This window comes from Arachis hypogaea, chromosome 15, assembly GCF_003086295.3.
Source record: "Arachis hypogaea cultivar Tifrunner chromosome 15, arahy.Tifrunner.gnm2.J5K5, whole genome shotgun sequence".
Lineage (NCBI taxonomy): Eukaryota > Viridiplantae > Streptophyta > Magnoliopsida > Fabales > Fabaceae > Arachis > Arachis hypogaea.
Window position 1 is genome coordinate 8,420,852 of NC_092050.1, and position 21,736 is coordinate 8,442,587.

Here is a 21,736-nt window from a genome sequence, read left to right on the forward strand (position 1 = left end):
GTTATATATTTTCATCTTGCCTTCATTTTTGCCTCTTCCATTTCCTTGTACCAGCTGCTCGTTGGAGCTGTCCCTGCTGGCATGCAGTGCTTTCTTCATCCTGCTCCACTACCTCTGCTATCCGAGGAGCTCGACCACTACCTCTGTGGTCCTTGGCTTGGTTTTCTTCCTTGGCATGCACTCCTTTTTCATCATTCTCCATAGCCCCTGCTGCTGCTGCTCTTTGCTCGTTTGTGTTTTGCTCAACCACGATCCAAAATGGTGCTCTGCTGATGTCCTTGGGTTAGTGGGGTGTAGCAGCTGTCCTTCTTTGCTTTTACAGAGCCACACCTATCCTTACTTTTGTCCAGCTGTCCTCATTTGCTTTTAGCAAATACATAACCATTTATTTTGCTGAACGGTGCTATGAGGAGCATTGGCTCTTTTACTTGGCTGAAGTATATGCTAGCCTTGGGCTGTGAAAAATTAATTAATGGGCCTGCCACAATAAAGCACACATTAAACAATATTTGGCTTTCAACCCAATTAAATATTTGTTATCATAAATTAACCCAAAATCAAACTAGACTTAACAATTTCCCCCTTGATGACAAACATGAAAAAATAGGTAAACTAAAGACTAATTTGAAAGAGTTAAGAACACTTCCCTTTGATGACATTTGGATTGTAAGTTGCTCCCCCTCAATGCTAGCATTACTCCCCCTTGATCATGGCTTACACCTTTACCTGGACAAAGCTTAAAAGTAGCCAAGACCAATATTTCCAAGCAATATATCCCAGTAATAATGACACAGAGCAATTAACACTGGGCATGATACGCATTACTGGACAAAATAAGTTAATTATAGCACCACAAAGCATCATTGTTCTTAACTATCACTATTAACCCCTAAGCCAAAGCTAACATTCCCTTTCTTTTCTCTCCCTTTTGTCATCACGGGAGGAAAGAAAAACCTGCACAAAAGTTGTTAGTGGCTGGTGCATATAGTTTAAGTAGCAGAGTAGTTAAGGGCTTTACAGTCATCCAAAAAAATGAAATAATTTCAAAAGTAAACTGAGTCATAATCACAGATGAGATAAAATGAGATAGGCATCAGAGTTGGATTCATCGGAGGTTCCATTGTCCTCCCCCTCATTGTCAGAAGTTGTGAGGCCAACCTCAACATCCTCCACAAAATTTCTCAGAATCCGAATCCTTCCCTTGGTCTTCTTGAGAGCATTTTCCTCCAAAACTTGGTTCCTTTTGCGCTCGGCACCATGAGTGAGAAAAAGGTCTGTCAGATTGATGGACTCTTCAAGCACATTCTTCAGAATGCAGGTCATGACCTTGATCGTAGTGGAGGTGGAAGGAAAAATCAGAGGATCCTCATCAACAGAGGGAACATCAGTGCTGTCATCAGTTCGACGATGTCTGGGAACTATTTTCTTTACTGCACCACCCCCTTTGATATATGAGTTACAATCTTTTGCAATTTCAGCCCTAAAATCAACATTGTAATATTGAAAAAATTTTGTAAGAAGCATGCCATAGGATAAAGCATTTTTGGTACTGACACAAGCATGCATATGTCTCACAAGCAAGTAAGCAAAAGAAATGGGAATTTTTGAAAGAAGTGCATACAAAACCAGTGTGTCACAAAATGAGACACGTTGAAAAGAGCCGCTCTGAGGTAAAATGATGTGATTTACAATCCGATGTAGCTGGGCACGGACTGGAGCAAGAGACTTATGAGTAAGAGTGTTACCTTCAGGGAGAGGGATATTGATGCAGACAATGCTTAGGGCATCAAAGTAAGAGACATCGAGTGTTTCGTCCCACTTACCAGAGGTGTAGACATCAGGTCCTCGGTCCTGGTAATCTAAAGCTTTGCCTAGGTGATATTTGTCAAGAATGATCACTTTGCCTTTAACAAAAGAAGCGATTCTCCCTTCTTTGTAGGACATGTTGCTATAGAACTGTTTTACCAAATCAGGGTAAATTTTTTCTTTGATGGACATGATGGGTGTCCAACCTTGACAGGCAAACAATGGGGGTAAAGTTCAAACATTTCCTACGGAATTTGTCTAGATTGACAAGCTTAGAGGGACAGAGAGTACGCTTGTAAACATCTTTGCAGAAAAATAGATAGTTCATGAGAGATTGAAAGCGGCGACAATCAAACGACTCATCAGGAAAATCAGCATAAAAGGACTTGTAAGCAATAGAATTGGAGAGTCTAGGTTCAGCTATAGGACGAAGATGAAAGTCAATGACTGTACCGCGAGTATGGCGAGTCTGAGTAGGGGGATTCTCTTTGTCTTCGTGAAGAAGCCTCTTGCCTTTGGAGGAACTGGGTTTGGATGAACTAGGCTGAGAGGTATTTGGCGACAGAGGAAGAGAAGGGCGAGGAAAAACGCCAGGGCGGCGAGCAGTGGTCTTAGTGCGGGCCATGTCAGGAGAAGGGTTTGGTGGTGATGGAGGTGAAGAATGAGTGGGTGATTGTGAGGGAGAAGAGTGTGTGTGATCAGAACAGTGGGTGCCACTATGGGAGCCTCTGCGGGCTGCTCTTTTCTTTCGTGCCATATTTATAGAGCACTGGTTTGAAGAAGATGAAGGAATGGAGAGTGTAGTGTGAATGAATGCATGTAATGGGGAGTTAATATAAGCATGGAGGATTGGAAAGGTTGAGTCTTGGAAAGATAAAAATACAAAATTTGAAAAAGCATTGAAAGTTACAGCTGTAACCTTCATACGTTTAAAACAAAAAATAAAAAAAAAATGGATTTGAAAAGAAATTTAAATAAGGCCCAAAAAGAGTATAAAAATTATTTCCAAAAAATGTGAGAAAGCAACAATGAATTAGGCCCAATGGATTTTAGTAAAGAAAGCCCATAAGTCGTGAACTGCTCCAGCACATGAGGTCCATCATTCATTATGGTCAGGTTTGAGTCCAGTAGCTTCATAGTGACTTAATGAAGTTTACTCATCATCAGCCAAAAAAAAATTTCAACGCGATTTATGAGAGAAAACACAAAAAGTCTCAACAACAGAATCATTAATAAAACAAAGATGAAGCAAGAATGCCAGTTCAGTTCGTAACTTGCAGAACCTCTCCTCTATCAATGGTTTGGTGAAAATATCAGCTAGCTGACCTTCAGAGTTAACAAACTGAATATCTAAATTTCCATTTTGCACATGTTTTCTTATTGAATGAAATCAAACTTCAATGTGCTTTGTTCTTGAGTGCAAAACAGGGTTTTTGGAAATATTAATAGCACTCATGTTGTCACAAAATAATGGAATATTAGAGACATTCAGTTTATAGTCAGCTAATTGAGTTTTCAGCCATAATAATTGAGAACAACAAGAGGAGGCTGCAATATACTTAGCTTCGGCTATTGAAAGTGCCACTGTAGCTTACTTCTTGCTTGACAAAACAATGAGTAATTTCCCAAGAAAGTAGCACATGCCATTTGTGCTTCTTCTATCAATTCTATCTCCAGCAAAATCTGCATCACAGAAACCCACTAATTGAAATGAATCAGTCTTAGGAAATCATAAACCATAATCAGTGGTACCAAGCACATATCGGATGATCCTCTTGATAGTAGAGAGATGGGACTCCTTAGGCTTTGATTGAAACCTTGAGCATACTCCAACACTTTGGATGATATCAGGCCTTGAGGAGGTTAGATACATCAAAGATCTAATCATCCCTCTATAGCATGTCTCATCAACATCTCTAGCATGTTCATCCTTATCAAGCTTGATATTAGGATGCATGGGGGTTCCCATTGGCTTGGCACATTCCAGCCCAAACTTCTTGACAAGTTCCTTTGCATATTTTTCTTGATGAATGAATATGCCTTCTGCAGTTTGCTTTATTTGCAAGCCTAGAAAGAAATTGAGCTTCCCATCATGTTCATATCAAATTCATTTGTCATAAGCTTAGCAAAATCTGCACACAAATCCTCATTAGCAGAACCAAAGATAATATCATCAACATAGACTTGCACAAGGATAAAACGTTCATTATAATTCTTAATAAATAAAGTGGTGTCAATGGCTCCTCTTTGAAATTTGTTTTTTAATAAAAATGAGCTAAGCCTCTCATATCAAGCTCTAGGAGCTTGTCTTAAACCATACAAGGCTTTAGCTAGTTTGAAAACATGGTTAGGAAAAGTTTTGTTTTCAAACCCAGGTGATTGAGCCACATAAACCTCTCTATCTATTATGCCATTTAGGAAAGCACACTTTACGTCCATTTGGAATAGCTTGAAGCCACAATGAGCAGCATATGCAAGGAGCAATCTGATGGCTTCCATTCGAGCTACAAGTGCAAAAGATTCATCGAAATCAATCCCTTCCTCTTGATCATAATCTTGAGCAACCAATCGAGCTTTGTTTCGGACTATGGATCCATCTTCACCCAGTTTTTTTCTGAAAATCCATTTAGTGCCAGTGACTTTCTTCCCATTTGGGTGAGGCACTAGTGACCAGACCTGATTTTTCTCAAACTGTTGCAATTCCTCCTCCATAGCTAATACCCAAGATGGATCAGCAAGAGCTTCTTGGATGTTTTGAGGTTCAATCTTTGATAAAAGAGCTAAGTTGTTAGATTCAGCTCTTTTCAAAGATGACCTTGTTGAAATACTTTTGGAGGGATCACCAATTATGAATTTCTCAGGATAATTTTTCAGAAATTTTCATTCCCTGGGCCTTCTGATTTGAGTTGAAGATTCAGGTTCCTCTTGATCAACAATAGTCTCTGCATCAGTGTTTTCAGCTGCGACAGGAGACAATTCCAAATTTTCTCCTGCAGAATTGGAATTTTCGCTGCTAACAGGTGCAACTTCATGAGAACTTGGATTTTGTGGAACTGGTTCAGTGTTCTTTGGTAATTCAGCTTCAAAACCTGGACTATCATCAATTCAAACACTGGGAACATTGTTAGACTCACAGAATGTGACATGCATGGTTTCCTCAACAGTTTTGGAATTCTTGTTATAAACTCTATAGACCTTGCTATTTGTGGAATAACCCAAAAAAATGCCTTCATGTGTTTTAGGATCAAATTTTTCTAAATTTTCTTTGATATTCAGAATGAAACACTTGCAGCCAAACACATGAAAATAACTAAGATTGGGAGGAAGCCCTTTCCAAAGTTCATATGGGGTTTTCTTCAAAAACTTCCTAATGATGGTTCTATTTAAAACATAGCAAGTTGTATTCACAGCTTCAACCCATAAGAACTTGGGGATTTCATATTCACATAACATAGCTCTAGCCATTTCTTGTAAACTTCTATTTCTTCTTTCTACAACACCATTTTGTTGAGGTGTTCTTGGACAAGAGAAGTTATGTGATATGCCTTGTTCATCACAAAAAGATTCAAAGTATTGATTTTTAAATTCTTTACCATGATCACTTCTAATTGAAACAATTTTTGAACATTTTTCATTTTGAATCTTTTTGCTGAATTTCTCAAAAACAGAAAAAGTCTCATGTTTATGAGCAAGAAAGAACACCCAACCAAATCTAGTATAGTCATCCACAATTACCATGCCATAACTCTTTCCTCCAAGACTTTGAGTCCTAGTTGGTCCAAACAGATCAAGATGCAACAACTCCAATGGTTTCTTAGTAGAGACATCTTCCTTGGGTTTGAAAGAGGTTTTTATTTGTTTTCCCATTTGACAAGCATCACAAATGATGTCCTTATCAAATTTTATATTAGGAAGACCTCTAACTAAGCCTCTCTTTATAAGTTTAGAGATTTGGAACATGCTAGCATGTCCTAACCTCTTATGCCACATCCATTTTTCAGATTCCATTGAAGAAAAGCAGGTTACATTTTGAACTTTTAGATCATCTAGAGTGATACCGTAAACATTGTCACTTCTTTTGGCAACAAATAAAACAACCCCTGTTTTCTCATTTATGACTCTACAATCATATTTTCTAAAGGTTACAGCATATCCAAGGTCACACAATTGATTTATGCTCAATAGATTATACTTTAACCCATCAACTAAAAAGACACTATCAATGCAAGTTGAAAAATCTTTGCCAACCTTACCAATAGCAATTATTTTACCTTTACCATTATCTCAAAAACTGACAAATCCTCCATCATACTTGTCGAGTTTAATGAAGAAAGTATCCCTTCCAGTCATATGCCTTGAACATCCACTATTAAGATACCACATGTCCATTTTCTTCTTGGATGTAAGGCAAACCTGCATGTTCTTCAACTAACCTTAGGTATCTAAATCCATTTGGATCATTTGATGTGAAATCTTCTTGGTTGCCCAAGAGCATTAAAATTATGAACAAATTTATATAATTTACTATCATTCCCAAAAGACTTAAGAAAGATGAAACATTGAGGAGGATCATGACCATTTCTATTGCACTTGTAGTAATGATTCTTGCCCACTGATTTCTGAGGTTTGCTGAATCCTTTTGGTTTGAAAAACTTGGAAGAGGAGGATTCAGATTTTTTAAAGTTTGGTTTGAAAACAGATTTATTTTCCTCTTTGAATCCAAGTCCAGATTTTTCAGATCCAAACCTTTGACAAGCAAGCAGTTTGTTCAGATTTTAAGAACCTTGAACAAACTTTGCTAAGTCTTCATTCAAATTTTTTATTTGTTCATTCAGCTTTTTGTTTTCAGAAATCAAATCAGTAGAAGCAGTAACTTCATGCTTGAGTTTGAATTTCTCTAATTCAGCCCGCAAAGCACTATTTTTTTCTTTTAAAAACTTTTCATTACCAGTTTTGTTAGCCTTAACCTTTTTCAAAAGAAGATCGTTTTCTGTCCTCAATGCCTCATTTTCTTTCTTACATTTTGCATACTTATCCAAGAGTTTCTTAGAGTTCACAGAAATGTCTTTGATAATATAGTGCAGTTCATCAATAGATAAGTCAGAGAGATCTACCTCATCTTCATCATTATGATCTGCCATCAGGCATAGTTGAGCTTCTTGATCTGAGCTTTCTGAGCTGGTGTCGTTCTCCAAGTCCTCCCATGTTGCCATAATCACCTTCTTTTTGTCTTTCTTGGATTTCTCGCCTTTCTTAAGTTGAGGCAATCTGACTTGAAGTGACCGGATTCTTTACAGTGATGGCATGTGAACTTGACTTGATCTTTCTTGACGTCTTTGGATGAAGAGCTTCCTTTACCTTTGCTTTTGTATCTCAGTAGTCTTCTCATTTTTCTTGCAAAGAGCACCATTTCTTCATCTGAGAAACTGTCATCAGATTCTTCTCCTTGGGCTGTCATTCTTGATTTTAGTGCTATACTTTTCTTTTTGTCATCTTTGTCTTGAGACATGTGAGTGGTTTCATAAGCCAGCAGCTTGCCTCTTAGCTCATCATAAGTGATTTTGATCAAATCATTCCTTTCGGAGATGGCTGTGCTTTTTACTTCCCATTTCTTAGTAAGACTTCTCAGAATCTTTCTTACTAGAGTTTCTTCAGAGTAGTTCCTTCCCATGGCGTCCATATTATTGATGATTATTGAGAACCTTTCAAATATTTGATCGATGCTCTCATCCTCATTCATACTGAACATTTCATACTCCTTCATCAGCATGTCAATTTTGGTTTTCCTCACTTGCTTAGTGCCTTCATGAGTGAGTCTGAGCTTGTCCCATATATTTTTAGCTGTTTTGCACCTTGACACTTTTCTGAACTCTTCGAAACTGATTCCGCAGTGCATCAGGTTGATTGCCTTGGCATTGAGTTCAACCTTCTTCTTTTCTTCATCTGTCCATTCGCTGTCTTCCTTTGCCACGACTTCTCCATCAGCATTCTGTTTAGTGGGAACGTCTGGTCCATTGAGAATGATCTTCCAGATGTTGTAGTCGATCGACTGCACAAAGTTTCTCATTCTTTCTTTCTAGTAAGAGTAGTTGCTGCCATTGAAGTAGAGAGGTCTATTATTAGACTGCCCTTCAGTGAGAAAGAAAGCCACAATGTTGGGACTCATGTTGTTGGCCATGGATCTTTGCTCCAAGTTGTGAAGCTTGACTCCTTGAGACCTTGCTCTAGATACCAATTGATGGTTCTAGTTGAACTTGAGAAGGGGGGTTGAATCAAGTTGGCTTAAAACTTAAAGTTTCAAACTCTGTTTAAGCAGTAGCTCGAGTTGCAGGAGATTATTTGAAATTATCTCATACGCAGAACAAGTAGAGAGTAGGGAAGAGAAGATAAAGACCAGCATGTATCCTGGTTCGGATTCTTTGTGCAATGAATCCTATGTCCAGTCTTCACCACAAACCATGGTGAAATTTTCACTAATCATTCACAGATTACATACACCAATACTATTTAATTTCTCCCTAATTCAACTAGTATCTACCCCCTAAGCTTTCATCACCAAAGCTTAGCTTCCCATAGTGCTGTCCCAACTAGGAAAGGGAATCAAACATATTCAATCTCCCCAAGTGCTAACCCAACTTGGTAAGGGGAACTAATCCTAGTTCAAAAACCAAAATTACTTCAGAAATCAGTGGCTCTTTTGCATCACTCTTGCCTTTTCACTCATTGGCTTTTCAACCTCACAAGATTAGCCTTTTCTCAAAACAGAAAATGACACAAGATAGCCATAACAATAAGATCAGAAATTAAGCTTGAGTAGAAGAAAAAGATTCCAGCTATGTGTTAGAGATGGTGCTCTGAGTGTGTGCTCTCTTTTTCTTACTTTAAAATGATGGAGTGAGGCTTGTTATATATTTTCTTCTTGCCTTCATTTTTGCCTCTTCCATTTCCTTGTACCAGCTGCTCGTTGGAGCTGTCCCTGCTGGCATGCAGTACTTTCTTCATCCTGCTCCACTACCTCTGCTATCCGAGGAGCTCGACCACTACCTCTGTGGTCCTTGGTTTAGTTTTCTTCCTTGGCATGCACTCCTTTTCATCCTTCTCCATAGCCCCTGCTGCTGCTACTCTTTGCTCGTTTGTGTTTTGCTCAACCATGATCTAAAGTGGTGCTCTGCTGATGTCTTTGGGTTAGTGGGGTGTAGCAGCTGTCCTTCTTTACTTTTACAGAGCCACACCTATCCTTACTTTTGTCCAGCTGTCCTCATTTGCTTTTAGCAAATACATAACCATTTATTTTGCTGAATGGTGCTATGAGGAGCATTGACTCTTTTACTTGGCTGAAGTATATGCTAGCCTTGGGCTGTGAAAAACTAATTAATGGGCCTGCCACAATAAAGCACATAATAAACAATATTTGCCTTTCAACTCAATTAAATATTTGTCATCATAAATTAACCCAAAATCAAACTAGACTTAACAAATCACATATTGAAACAAACACTAAATCGAATCCATTTTATTCGAATCACCTTGTTGTTCTCGAATCCTTGTAAATCGAATGCAGTTATTTCTATTTATGGTCATTTCTAGTTTGAAGTTTATTGTTTCGATTTATGATTTTTGTCAGGTGGCATATAATTCGAATCTACTTGATTTGATTTAGTAATTTTTTTGTAAATCAAATTTATTAATTTCAATTTATATAGAAATATATCTTGGGACATTCACGAAGAAAATTTCGTTTTGAAAAATTTGGATAATTTTGGACTGCACTTGATTTATTTCAATAATTTACCCTAATTAATTAGTATTGCATTGTTTTATCTATCATTTTATTCATATCCAAAAGAATTATTCATATTCATGTGCACAAGAAAAAAAATAAATAAATGCTAACATGAAGCAATATAAATTTAGTTCATGATACAAAAAGTAAAACTAATGGTAATATAGACGGGTAAATTTATATTTGAAATTGCATATGGTATATATCTAGTGTATTTTTCTCTATTTTATTTTGTTTAGTAAATAGATAAAAATATACATGAAAAATTTTAGAATCGATAAATGTAATAAACGAAAAAAAAGAGAAGGAGAGAAGTCCATGGGGGATATGCTCCCACTTAAATCTTGGTTTTCTCCATGTTCTCTCTCGAATCCTCTCTATCTCTCATTTTCCTTTTCCCATTCTTTAAAAAAAAAAAATCCAACCCTTTTCTCCTCTTCATCTCCTCTTTCATTCTATTTTCTTTGTTCTAAAATTTTTAACCAATCACAGTACACAAGATTTTATTTTATTCTTCTATTTTATCTCTATTTTAATACATCACTTATATCTAAAGAAAACTTTATTTTCTCACAATCTCAAATCATGGAGTTTCATTTTAATGAGTGAAAAAAACATTCAATTTTTGAGTTCCGGTTATTATTGAGGTTTCAAGGTGATTCTTTGACTCAATAATTAATTATATCTCCAAAATTTATCATTCCTATACTTGTGGATATACTTAAATCTGAAATTAGAATTATTAAGTTAGAGAATTTAGGACTTTTGTTAATTGAGTAAAATTATGTTAATTGACATTAGTAGCTCACAAATATTATCATTGTTATATTTCTAGAATTGTAGAGTTATTAGACATCATTTGGTAGCTCGTTGGCGCGCTCAGAGTTGCTTTCAATTCTGTGGAACCAAGTTGTGAGTGTATATTATGTCTATAATTATTTTTAAGTGTACTATTATCAATATTTAAATTGAATAATTATTTTTAGCATTTGAAAATATTTTATTGTCGTGATTTTTGAATTATCGGAATAATATCGATTTTTAAAAAATTCATAATTTTATAAAAATACATACAAGACGATATTTATAGAGCATACATATTTTCCTTATTTGACTTTGTTAAACTTTAATTAAATTTTTAGCATACATATACCGTACCAGCACACTAGAGAAAAAGGCTACCTTTAGAGGTGGAGCCGCCCAAATGTGTAACATTTGATTTGATTTGACTTTTAAAATGAGAACTCCCATTTCAGTTCATCCGCTTAACTATTTATCTATTTGTTTGCATAATTAATTAATACGAATTTCTCATCTCTGAAAAAAATATAACTTTCAAGATAAAACTTGCATTGTCTCGTGTGGGTTATAGATATAATGTTTGCTCATTGAGTTGCAAAACTCACCCTACATATTCCCATATTTTTCAGATACAGGTGTCATTCCAATTTCTATTCCACCTGCCTCACAATAGATCTTATTCATTTTGGTGAGTCCTTCTTCTTTCCAAGAGCTATGCGTTTATGTAATGAAACCTTTGTGTAAAAATCTAAATTTTGTCAATGCTCCATATGTCACAGACAGGATTCTCATGTGAGTTATGTTATTTTGAGTCTCAAACTGTTTAGATAGTAATTATGATTTGGTTATGTAAGACTTATAGATTCAATTATATACTTTAGTTATCAACTTAGTATATATAATGCGACTTTGATATGTTTGGTTTGTGAATATATTTGGAATATGTTGTTGTTGTTGTCTTTGGAAATGGATCTTTATTATTGATATAGGAAGATAATATTCATATTGATAAGGTTTTAGAAACAGAGGAGACTTTGTCAGTTTTTTCAAAAATTTGGTCGATTGACTTGCTGAGGGACTTGTTTCTTGAGCACCAATCATGGCTTGATTCAGGTCATGACAAAGTGGTGTTAGAGTTTCAGGTTTTTCTGTGTAATATGTAGCAAGTGTCCTTTAGTAAGATAACAATTATGCAAATAGAAGCTGGCCCATTTTCATAAAGTGTGATGTTACTAGAGGCCTATAGAGAGTTGTCCTCAATTCTTTGTTCTTTTAATTCCTTCTGTCTGTCATGTTGTCTTTTGGACGCTACATTCATATGTCATTTGTGATCCAATCACTTTACTTACTTAATCGGTGGAAGATGCCACCTAAGAAGAAACGTAATGGAGCCGTTCGTGCTCCTGTATTGCTAAATCCAATCGGGCAGTTTTTCTTTCACTTGAAGTGCTTTGACAAAGACCAAGGAGTCAAAGAATTGCTGATAGACACGGTGGAGGAATACCCCGTGAGAGAGTTCAAGAGAACCCCTCAGTAGGAGAGGCTCAAGCGGACTTAGCAGCTGAAATGAGAAGAATGAATTAGACCCTTAATGCGGTATTATAATCCCTAACAAATCAAAATAGGGGCAAAGAAAAACTTCCTAATGTGCCAAATCTTCAACCTCAAAGAGTTCATCAATTGTTTGGGATCAAGAGCCGCCAATTGAGAAGTATTTGAAGTTGAATTCGTCCACTTTCAATGGATATTCCTTGGATGAAGATTCACAATAATATCTACAGGATGCAAAGAAAGCTATTTGGGCTCTCAAGTGCACCAAAGAATGAGCTGTTGTGTTAGTATCCTACTACTTGCGTGGTTCACCAAAATATTGGTATGAATATCTTCTTGAGAGCAAAGAAGCAGTTGGACTTCCTCTTCTTAAATAGAGTTCACCAAGGAGTTTCTTGCTCAATTTTATTCGGCTAACAAGAAAGTGGAGGATGCAATTGCCTTTGAAAGATTAAGGCAAGAGAATATGACAGTGACTGAGTATGCTAAGGAGTTTACTAGACTTTCTAAGAGTGCTCCTTACTTGGTGAATTCAAAAGAGATGAAAGTTCGTCGATTCGTTTGTAGGTTGGTAGAACATATGTTCACTGCTCTTATGCCTGAAGTCGGACGCATGTATTTTAAGAAAATTGTAAACTTTGCTTATGGAATTGAAGTTGGGATAGCAGAAAAAAATGCTTATAAGGATGTTGGTAAGAAGCTCAAGATGAAGGGACAATATTCTGGTAGATCTAGTTCAGGGAGATTTCAGTCTTATCATGGTCACACCAATCAACAAGGTTATTCGGGTTATCAAGCTCGTCCTTAAATATATTTTGGTAGGATTTTTTCTTCTGGATCTACTCCCATGAGTGTTTCGAGTCCAAGACATTTCATTAGGGTACCTCTCAATCTAGTGCACAGGATTCTAATAAGACAACACCAACTCAATTTTACTGCCAGCAGTTTCGGAGTTACCATTTCGGTATATGTTTCAAGGCTACTGGAGCATGTTTTAGTTGTGGCCAACCTAGTCATCTTAAGAGAGATTGTCAAAATCCTAGAGGAGGTTTTGCTCTAGGTATTACACGTCTTACAACACTAGTGTCATCATCTTCAATTATGTCTATTGAAAATTCTTCTGGTCCTAGTGGCAGAGGAGCAGGTGACAAGGAGTCAGACTTATAACAGAAGAGGGAGTCAGAGAGGGAGAGGTCAGACACGTGTGTACGCTTTGACACATCAGGATGCTTAAGCTTTTAATGCAGTGGGGCAGATACTTTACAAATTTGTTCTTTAGATGCTCGAGTATTATTTGATACGGGTTCTCATTATTCATATATATCTCTATACCTGGCATCTCATTTCGATAAATAACTTGAGCTATTATCTCACCCATTTCATGTTGGCACTCCACTTGGAGTCTCTACGGTGGTTTGAGTCATGTTTCGGTCTTATGTTGTTAGAATTAATATGGTTGATAACTTAGCTGACTTAATCCTCTTAGAACTACTGGAAGATATTGATGTCATTTTAGGCATGGATTGGTTAGCAGCTTGTCATGCTAATGTAGGTTGTTACTCCAAAACTGTGAAGTTTGACATTCTGGGTATCTCACCTTTTGTTTTTAAAGGTGACGATTATCCCACTTTAGCTAGCATGATCTCATCTATGAGTGCTACGCAATTGATAGATAACGAGAGCCAAGAATTTCTGATAGTTTTTAGAGATGTTGATGCTAAAGTGCCTAGTCTTAGTCAAGTTCCTATAGTTAGAGAATTTCCTGACGTGTTTCCTGATGAGCTTCCAGGAATGTCACCTGACCGTGAAGTTGAATTTTTCATAGAATTAGCCTTGAGAGTCCAGCCTGTGTCTATTCCTCCCTATCGTATGGCTCCAACTGAGTTTCGAGAAGTAAAGGTTCAATTGGAAGACATACTAGAGAAAGGATTCATTCACCCTAGCACTTCTCCGTGGAGAGCTCCTGTTCTATTCGTAAAGAACAAGGATGGAACGATGCGACTATGTGTGGACTATCGTCAGCTCAATAAGATAATTGTTCGCAACAAATATCCATTATTACCAAGAATTGATGATTTGTTTGATCAACTTCAAGGAGCTACCTGTTTCTCTAAGATTGACCTGCGTTCAAGGTACTATCAATTGAAGATAAAAGAGAAAGACATTCTAAAAACTACCTTTTGTACTCGCTATGGACACTATGAGTTCTTAGTAATGTCATTTGGTTTGACGAATGCGCCAACAATTTTCATGGATTTGATGAACCGAGTCTTCAAACCTTTCTTAGATCGTTTTATTATCGCCTTCATCGATGACATTTTGGTGTATTTAAAAAGTACTATGGAGCATGAGTATCATTTAAGGATTGTGTTGCAAACTTTAAGGGACCACAAGCTCTATGCTAAGTTTTATAAATGTGAGTTTTGACTTGATCAAGTGATATTTCTAGGACATGTCATATCGAAAGACGGAATCATAGTGAATCCAAAAAAAGTTCAAGCCATTTAGAAGTTGCCAAGGCCTACTACAGTGATGGAAATCCGTAGTTTTCTAGGGATGGTCGGCTACTATCGACAATTCATCAAGGACTTCTCAAGAATTTCTGCACCATTAACTAAGTTAACCTAGAAGAATGTAAAGTTCAATGGTCAGAAGTTTGTGAGAAAAGTTTTCAGACGCTTAAGACTTGTCTAGCCTTAGCGCTTGTTCTTGTTTTACCTTCCGGGTCTGGGGGATTCTCAGTCTTTTGTGATGCATCTTAGATAGGACTTAGTTGTGTATTGATGTAACATAGCCAAGTTATTACCTATGCCTCATGACAACTCCAGAAGCATGAGCAAAACTATCCAACTCATGACTTAGAAATGATAGCAGTCATTTTTGCTTTGAAGATTTGAAAGCGCTAACTTTATGGTGAGATCTATGAGATCTATACAGATCACAAGAGTTTGAAGTATATATTCCAACAAAAGAATTTGAATTTGAAACAAAAGATATAGATGGAGTTGCTAAAGGATTATGATTGTACCATTTTGTATCATCCTGGTAAGAGAAATGTTGTAGCGGATGCCCTTAGTAGAAAGTCTATAGGTAGTTGGCCCATATCACTCTCGCAAGGAGACTAATTGTTAAAAAAGTTCACCAATTGAAGGCTGGTGAAATCCAATTTGACCTTAGAAAATCGTCAGGAGTTTTCTTAGTACATGTCCGAGCCCATCCCCCCCCCTGATAGAATAGATTAAAGCTGCACAAAGTGATGACCCAAAGTTAAGGAAGCTTATGGAAGATGTTCGCAATGGAAAGAACTCATACTTTTCTCTTGATCAAGATGTTTTGCGTTGTGGTCATCACTTATGTGTGCCAGATAACCATGACTTGAAGAAAGCTTTTTGGAGGAGGCTCACAATTCTAGGTACACAGTTCATCTAGTCTCCAACAAGATGTATTACAATTTGAAACAATTATTTTAGTGGGAAGGCATGACGAAAAATATAGGAGTTTTTGTTTCTCATTGCTTAACTTGCCAATAGGTTAAAGCTAAACATCAAAGGCCTGTTGGGTTATTACAACAAATTGAGATACTTGATAAACCCCAATTTTAGGGTTTATCTTATGTTGAATTTAGTGGATTTTATCAACTTATCCCACATTTATTCAATGAAATAGCATAGTTTTGTGAATATCTCCTAATTTGTGCTTAAGAGTGAAAACATACTTTTTAGGTCCTTAATTTGCTAAATTTAATTCAATTTGATTCCACCCAATGTCTTGATATGCTTGTTTAGTGATTTCAGGTTTAGGAGGTAAGGATTGGATAAAAAAAGTGAAGAAAAAGCATGCAAGATAGAGAATTCATGAAAAATAAAGATTTGGTGAATTTAAGGCCACTATCTACCTTTGATTGAGTTCTCTTATAATAATAGTTATCAAGCCAGCATTCAAATGACACAATTTGAGGCTCTTTATAGAAGAAGACGTAGCTCACCTATTGGATGGTTTGATGTTGGTAAAGTTAAGTTTTGGGGGCTAAATTTGGTATAAAATGCAGTTGAGAAAGTTCACTTAATAAGAGAAAGTTTAATAATAGCCCAGTGTAGTAGAAGGCATAAGTTAGATTTTTCAGTGGTGATTAGGTATTTCTTAGAGTGTTACCTATGAAAGGAATGATGAGGGTTGAAAAAAGAGGCAAGTTTAGTTCTCGTTATATTGGTCCATTTGAGATATTGGATAGAATAGGTGCATTTTCTTACCACTTGGCGTTGCCATTTGAGTTGTGCATGATCCATCCAGTGTTCCACATGTCAATATTGCGCAAATATCTTCCTAACCTATCTCATGTGCTTGCACCACAAACCATAAATCTAAAGAAAGATTTATCATTTAAAAAGGAACCAGTGGCTATAGTTGATCGCCAAGTAAAGAAACTATGCTCTAAAGAGATAGCCTCTGTAAAAGTTGTTTGAAAAAACCATGCAAAAGAAGAAGTAACTTAGGAAGTTGAGGATGTCATGCGCGACAAGTATCCGTATTCGTTTGAGTTTGAAGGTAATTATCACAACTACCATAGTATATGAATTTAAAATTCGGAGACCGAATTTCTTAAGAGGGAGAGAATGTAATAACCGAAGAGAAAAAAAGGAGAGAGAAGCACGTGGGGGCATATACCCCCCACTTAAATCTTGTTTTTCTCTTCCTGCTTTTCCTCAAACCCTCTCTGTCTCTCATTTTCTTTTTTCCATTTTTTCAAAAAATAAAAAGAACTCAATCCTCTCCTCTAATTCATCTTCTCTTCCATTCTATTTTTCTTATTCCAAAATCTTTACCTAACTACAACACACTAGATTTTATTTTATCCTTTTATTTTATCTACATTTTAATATATCACTTATACCCAAAAAAAATTTTAAATTTCTCACAATCTTAAATCATGGATTTTCATTTTAATGAGTGAAGAAAGCATTCAATTTTTGAGTTTCGGTTATTATTGAGGCTTTAAGGTAATTCTTTGACTCAATAATTAGTTATATCTCCAATTTTCATCATCCTTATACTTAGGGTATACTTAAATTCAAAATTAGGGTTATTAGGTTAGGAAATTTGAGGCTTTTGTCAAATTGAATAAGATTATGTTAATTGACAATATTATTAACTCAGAAATATTATCATTGTCATATTTCTAGAGTTGTAGAGTTTCTGAACATCATTTGGTAATTCGTTGGCACGTTCAAAGTTGCTTCTGGTTATGTGGAACTAAGTTGTGAGTAGATATTATTTCTATAATTGTTTTTAAGTATATTATTATCAATATTTAAATTGAATAATTATTTTTAGCATTTGAAAATATTTGATTGTTGTGATTTTTGAATTATTAGAATGAATATTAAGTTTTAAAAAACTCATAATTTTATAAAAATACACACGAGATGATATTTATATATTTTATAAAGCATACATGTTTTTTTTTATTTGACTTTGTTAAACTTTAATTAAATTATATATATATATTATGAAATTTAGTAATATGTTACAAGCATTCGAGATTTGTTATATGTGATTTGGTTTGGATTGGTTTAAAGACTCTGACTAGAAACCGTAGTTAACAACGGTTATGACGTTAACCTAGATGCATCTGGCTTATACATCAGCTAGCAGAGGTATTGCTAGCCTAACGTGTAGGCCACACGTTGGATCTGTTATACTCTAGGACACACTAGAGGAAAGGGTTACCTTTAGAGGTGGAGCCGCCCAAGTGTGTAACATTCAATTAAATTTGACTTTGACTTCTGGAATGAGAACTCTCATTTCAGTTCATCCGCTTAATTATTTATCTATTTGTTTGCATAATTAATTAATAAGAATTTCTCATCTCTGAAAAGAAATATAACTTTTAAGGTAAAATTTGTATTGTCTCGTGTGGGTTATAGATATAATATTTGCTCACTGAGTTGCAAAATTCACCCTATCATATTCCCATATTTTTCAAATACAGTTATACAAGTGTCATTTCAGGTTCCATTTCACCTGTCCCACAGTAGATCTTATTCATTTCGGTGGGCCCTTCTTCTTTTCAAAGACTTTGTGTTTATGTGATGGAACCTTCGTACAAAAATCTAGATTTTGTCAATGTTCCATATGTCACAGGCAGGATTTTTATTTGGGTTATATTATTTTGAGTCTCGAACTGATTAGATAGTAATTATGATTTGGTTATGCTTACTTATGAATTCAACTATATACTTTAGTTATCAACTTAGTATATATGATGCAACTTTGATATGTTTGGTTTGCGAATATATTTGAAATATATTGTTGTTATTTTTGAAAATGGATGTTTATTATTGATACAGGAAGATAATATTCATATTGGTAAAGTTTTAGAAACAAAGCGACTCTGTCCATTTTTCTGAAAATTTGGTCGATTGGCTTGTTGAAGGACTTGCCCTTTGAGCGCCAGTCATGGCTTGATTCGGGTTATAACAATAAATGTATACCCTAATTAATTGAAATACTTAATGTATCCCTAAACAATTGGTAATGATGGACAAAAGTGACATGCCATTAGTGGGACTCCGTTTTTGTTAAATTTAGTGCCTACGTGGCTATGTAGTATGATAAGGTGAACTCTTTAATGACATTTAGATAGAAATAATCTATTTTTACAAATTAAAAAAGAAAATTAAAAATCCCAAATAAAATTGGATGTTCTAGTTTCTAAAAGAACTCTATCTCTTACCCCAATTGCAGTAGCTTGCAAAATCGAAGAGTGAGAAATGAAGTTCAGTCCAAACTGAGGGTAAATCGAGACAATCATACTAGGAGAACAACTTATAGTGATACCATTGGATCTTCTATTGGAGGTATAATGAAGAGAAACAAGAAAAAAAATATTTTTTCAATAGTAGCAAATATTACCATAGTATGGATATTGTTCTGCTAAAATCACGAACGATGGTGAATCCAAATAGATAGTTCTTATGGTGTTCGCATTATAAGATATGTGTATACTAACTGTTGTGCCTCCACTGTTAATAGAAATTTTGGTTGATGCTGATTCAATCTTTCCTCTTCCAATCTTGTGTGGAGCAGAAATAAGAGATAAGATGTGATTATTTTATTTGACTTGATGAACTTGAAGATGAATGTATAGAAAAGACCATTTTTACGATAGGTTATTACACCAATCACAACCATAAAAAGACAATACAAATATCAGCAAAGAGAAAAACATGGATAACTGTATATAAAAGTGATATTGAAGTTGATTGATAAAGATAAATTCAAAAATTAGTATCCAAAAGACATAGATAAACATGTTTAATATTTTTCTATCGCTAAATTTGATACTAATAGTTAACAGAATGAGTGATGTGGACATTAATAACGTTACTAGTTAAGTTATATCTTCTTTTATGTGTTAGAAAAATATAATCAAAACCTTCTTGTAACACTTCTTCTCCTTAATTTTCTTTTTATATAAAACTTCAAATCCTAACAATCAATCATTAACGCTTCAAAATCAAAGAAAAATTTATATTAGTGATCGTCGGTAAATCAATTTTATTTACATACTGAAATTTAAATGCTATTGACTTTTTAATATGTGAATTGTTTGTATTAAATTTAATGGTAGGATAACATTAAACTCGCTTAAAACTTTTTTAGAATTAAAATACGACATTTAAAAATTTTTGAAATAAAAATAGAACGTTTAAAACATTAAAACTTATATTAAGACTGGACTAAACATTGGAGACCAAATTAATACTTTAACCCTTTGATAAAAGATATGTGGTCTAGGCAGCCTTGACAAAAAAAACGTTCTACTTGCCTCCAAGCCAATAGCTCTGATGATATTAGTCTCTCCTTCTTATCCATAGGTTTTGGATTTGGATCTTTCCAGACAACAAAAAAAAAGTTTTATTTTGACTAAATTAAGTATTTGTCACACATATAAATATATATGAGTAGATGACATTATTTTCATCTTTGAATGATTTTTAATATAAAATTTTGTCACCAAAAAATATAAATGTATTAAGTAGTTTAATATTTTAAAAATAAAAAATATTATATATACATAAAAATTAGCTCATATATATATATATATATATATATATATATATATAATATATATATATATATATAATTTATTTTTAATATATATTTTATATTTTAATATATAAAAAATTTTAAATGTCACATTAAATAGTTGTTACAGAATCTAATGAGATATCAGATAACATTCGGTCTATTTCAATATGTTATTAATAATTTGCGACAAAAATAAAGTCAAAAACCAATTTAAGTTATAAATACTAAATTTAGATATCAAATTAAGTAAATTAAAATTTTAAAAATTAGATTGATGTGCAAATATAATTTTAAAGACTGAGTATTAATCTTCTTTTTAAATACGTAATATGGCAGCATAGTTGTTTGAAGATTATGTATATGTATAATGTCACTTTTGTATTTTAAATATACATATAACATGTCACTATTTAAATTTTTTTTAATAAATTTTTTGAGTTATTTAACAAAAAAATTAAGATTTTATCCCACAAAATAGGATAGAATTAGACAAAGAATCTTTCTGCATCACTCGCCATGAAAGCAAGTTAATTTTCTAACAATATTGCAAATCATATATAGCATAAATATATTGTATTTACAGATTTAAAATTATAGATTTTTTTGTTGTTTATAGTATCTTTTAATTTGACAAGTCAATAATTAATTTATTTATTGCAGATTCTAATTTTATTTAAAAATCTAGTTAATAGATTGTTATATATACAAAATAAATTTAAAATTCTAACATTTATTTAAACAGATAAGTGAATTCATCGTTCAACTAATATAAATCGGTTAAAATTCTAGGTTTAATTCAGACTTATTTGTCTGTCTATATTCAACGTGCGCATGTAAAAAACATGGATAACTGTATATAAAAGTGATATTGAAGTTGATTGATAAAGATAAATTCAAAAATTAGTATCCAAAAGACATAGATAAACATGTTTAATATTTTTCTATCGCTAAATTTGATACTAATAGTTAACAGAATGAGTGATGTGGACATTAATAACGTTACTAGTTAAGTTATATCTTCTTTTATGTGTTAGAAAAATATAATCAAAACCTTCTTGTAACACTTCTTCTCCTTAATTTTCTTTTTATATAAAACTTCAAATCCTAACAATCAATCATTAACGCTTCAAAATCAAAGAAAAATTTATATTAGTGATCGTCGGTAAATCAATTTTATTTACATACTGAAATTTAAATGCTATTGACTTTTTAATATGTGAATTGTTTGTATTAAATTTAATGGTAGGATAACATTAAACTCGCTTAAAACTTTTTTAGAATTAAAATACGACATTTAAAAATTTTTGAAATAAAAATAGAACGTTTAAAACATTAAAACTTATATTAAGACTGGACTAAACATTGGAGACCAAATTAATACTTTAACCCTTTGATAAAAGATATGTGGTCTAGGCAGCCTTGACAAAAAAAACGTTCTACTTGCCTCCAAGCCAATAGCTCTGATGATATTAGTCTCTCCTTCTTATCCATAGGTTTTGGATTTGGATCTTTCCAGACAACAAAAAAAAGTTTTATTTTGACTAAATTAAGTATTTGTCACACATATAAATATATATGAGTAGATGACATTATTTTCATCTTTGAATGATTTTTAATATAAAATTTTGTCACCAAAAAATATAAATGTATTAAGTAGTTTAATATTTTAAAAATAAAAAATATTATATATACATAAAAATTAGC

At 34.1% G+C, this 21,736-nt stretch overlaps 1 protein-coding gene across 1 annotated transcript; it reads right to left on the minus strand.

Moving 5' to 3' along the window:
- Positions 1-7,021: 7,021 nt before the first annotated feature.
- On the minus strand, positions 7,022-7,873 carry LOC140179084 (uncharacterized). Its single transcript, XM_072217691.1, has one exon. It carries the CDS (start codon positions 7,871-7,873, stop codon positions 7,022-7,024), a length of 852 nt encoding a protein of 283 aa, XP_072073792.1.
- Positions 7,874-21,736: the final 13,863 nt, after the last annotated feature.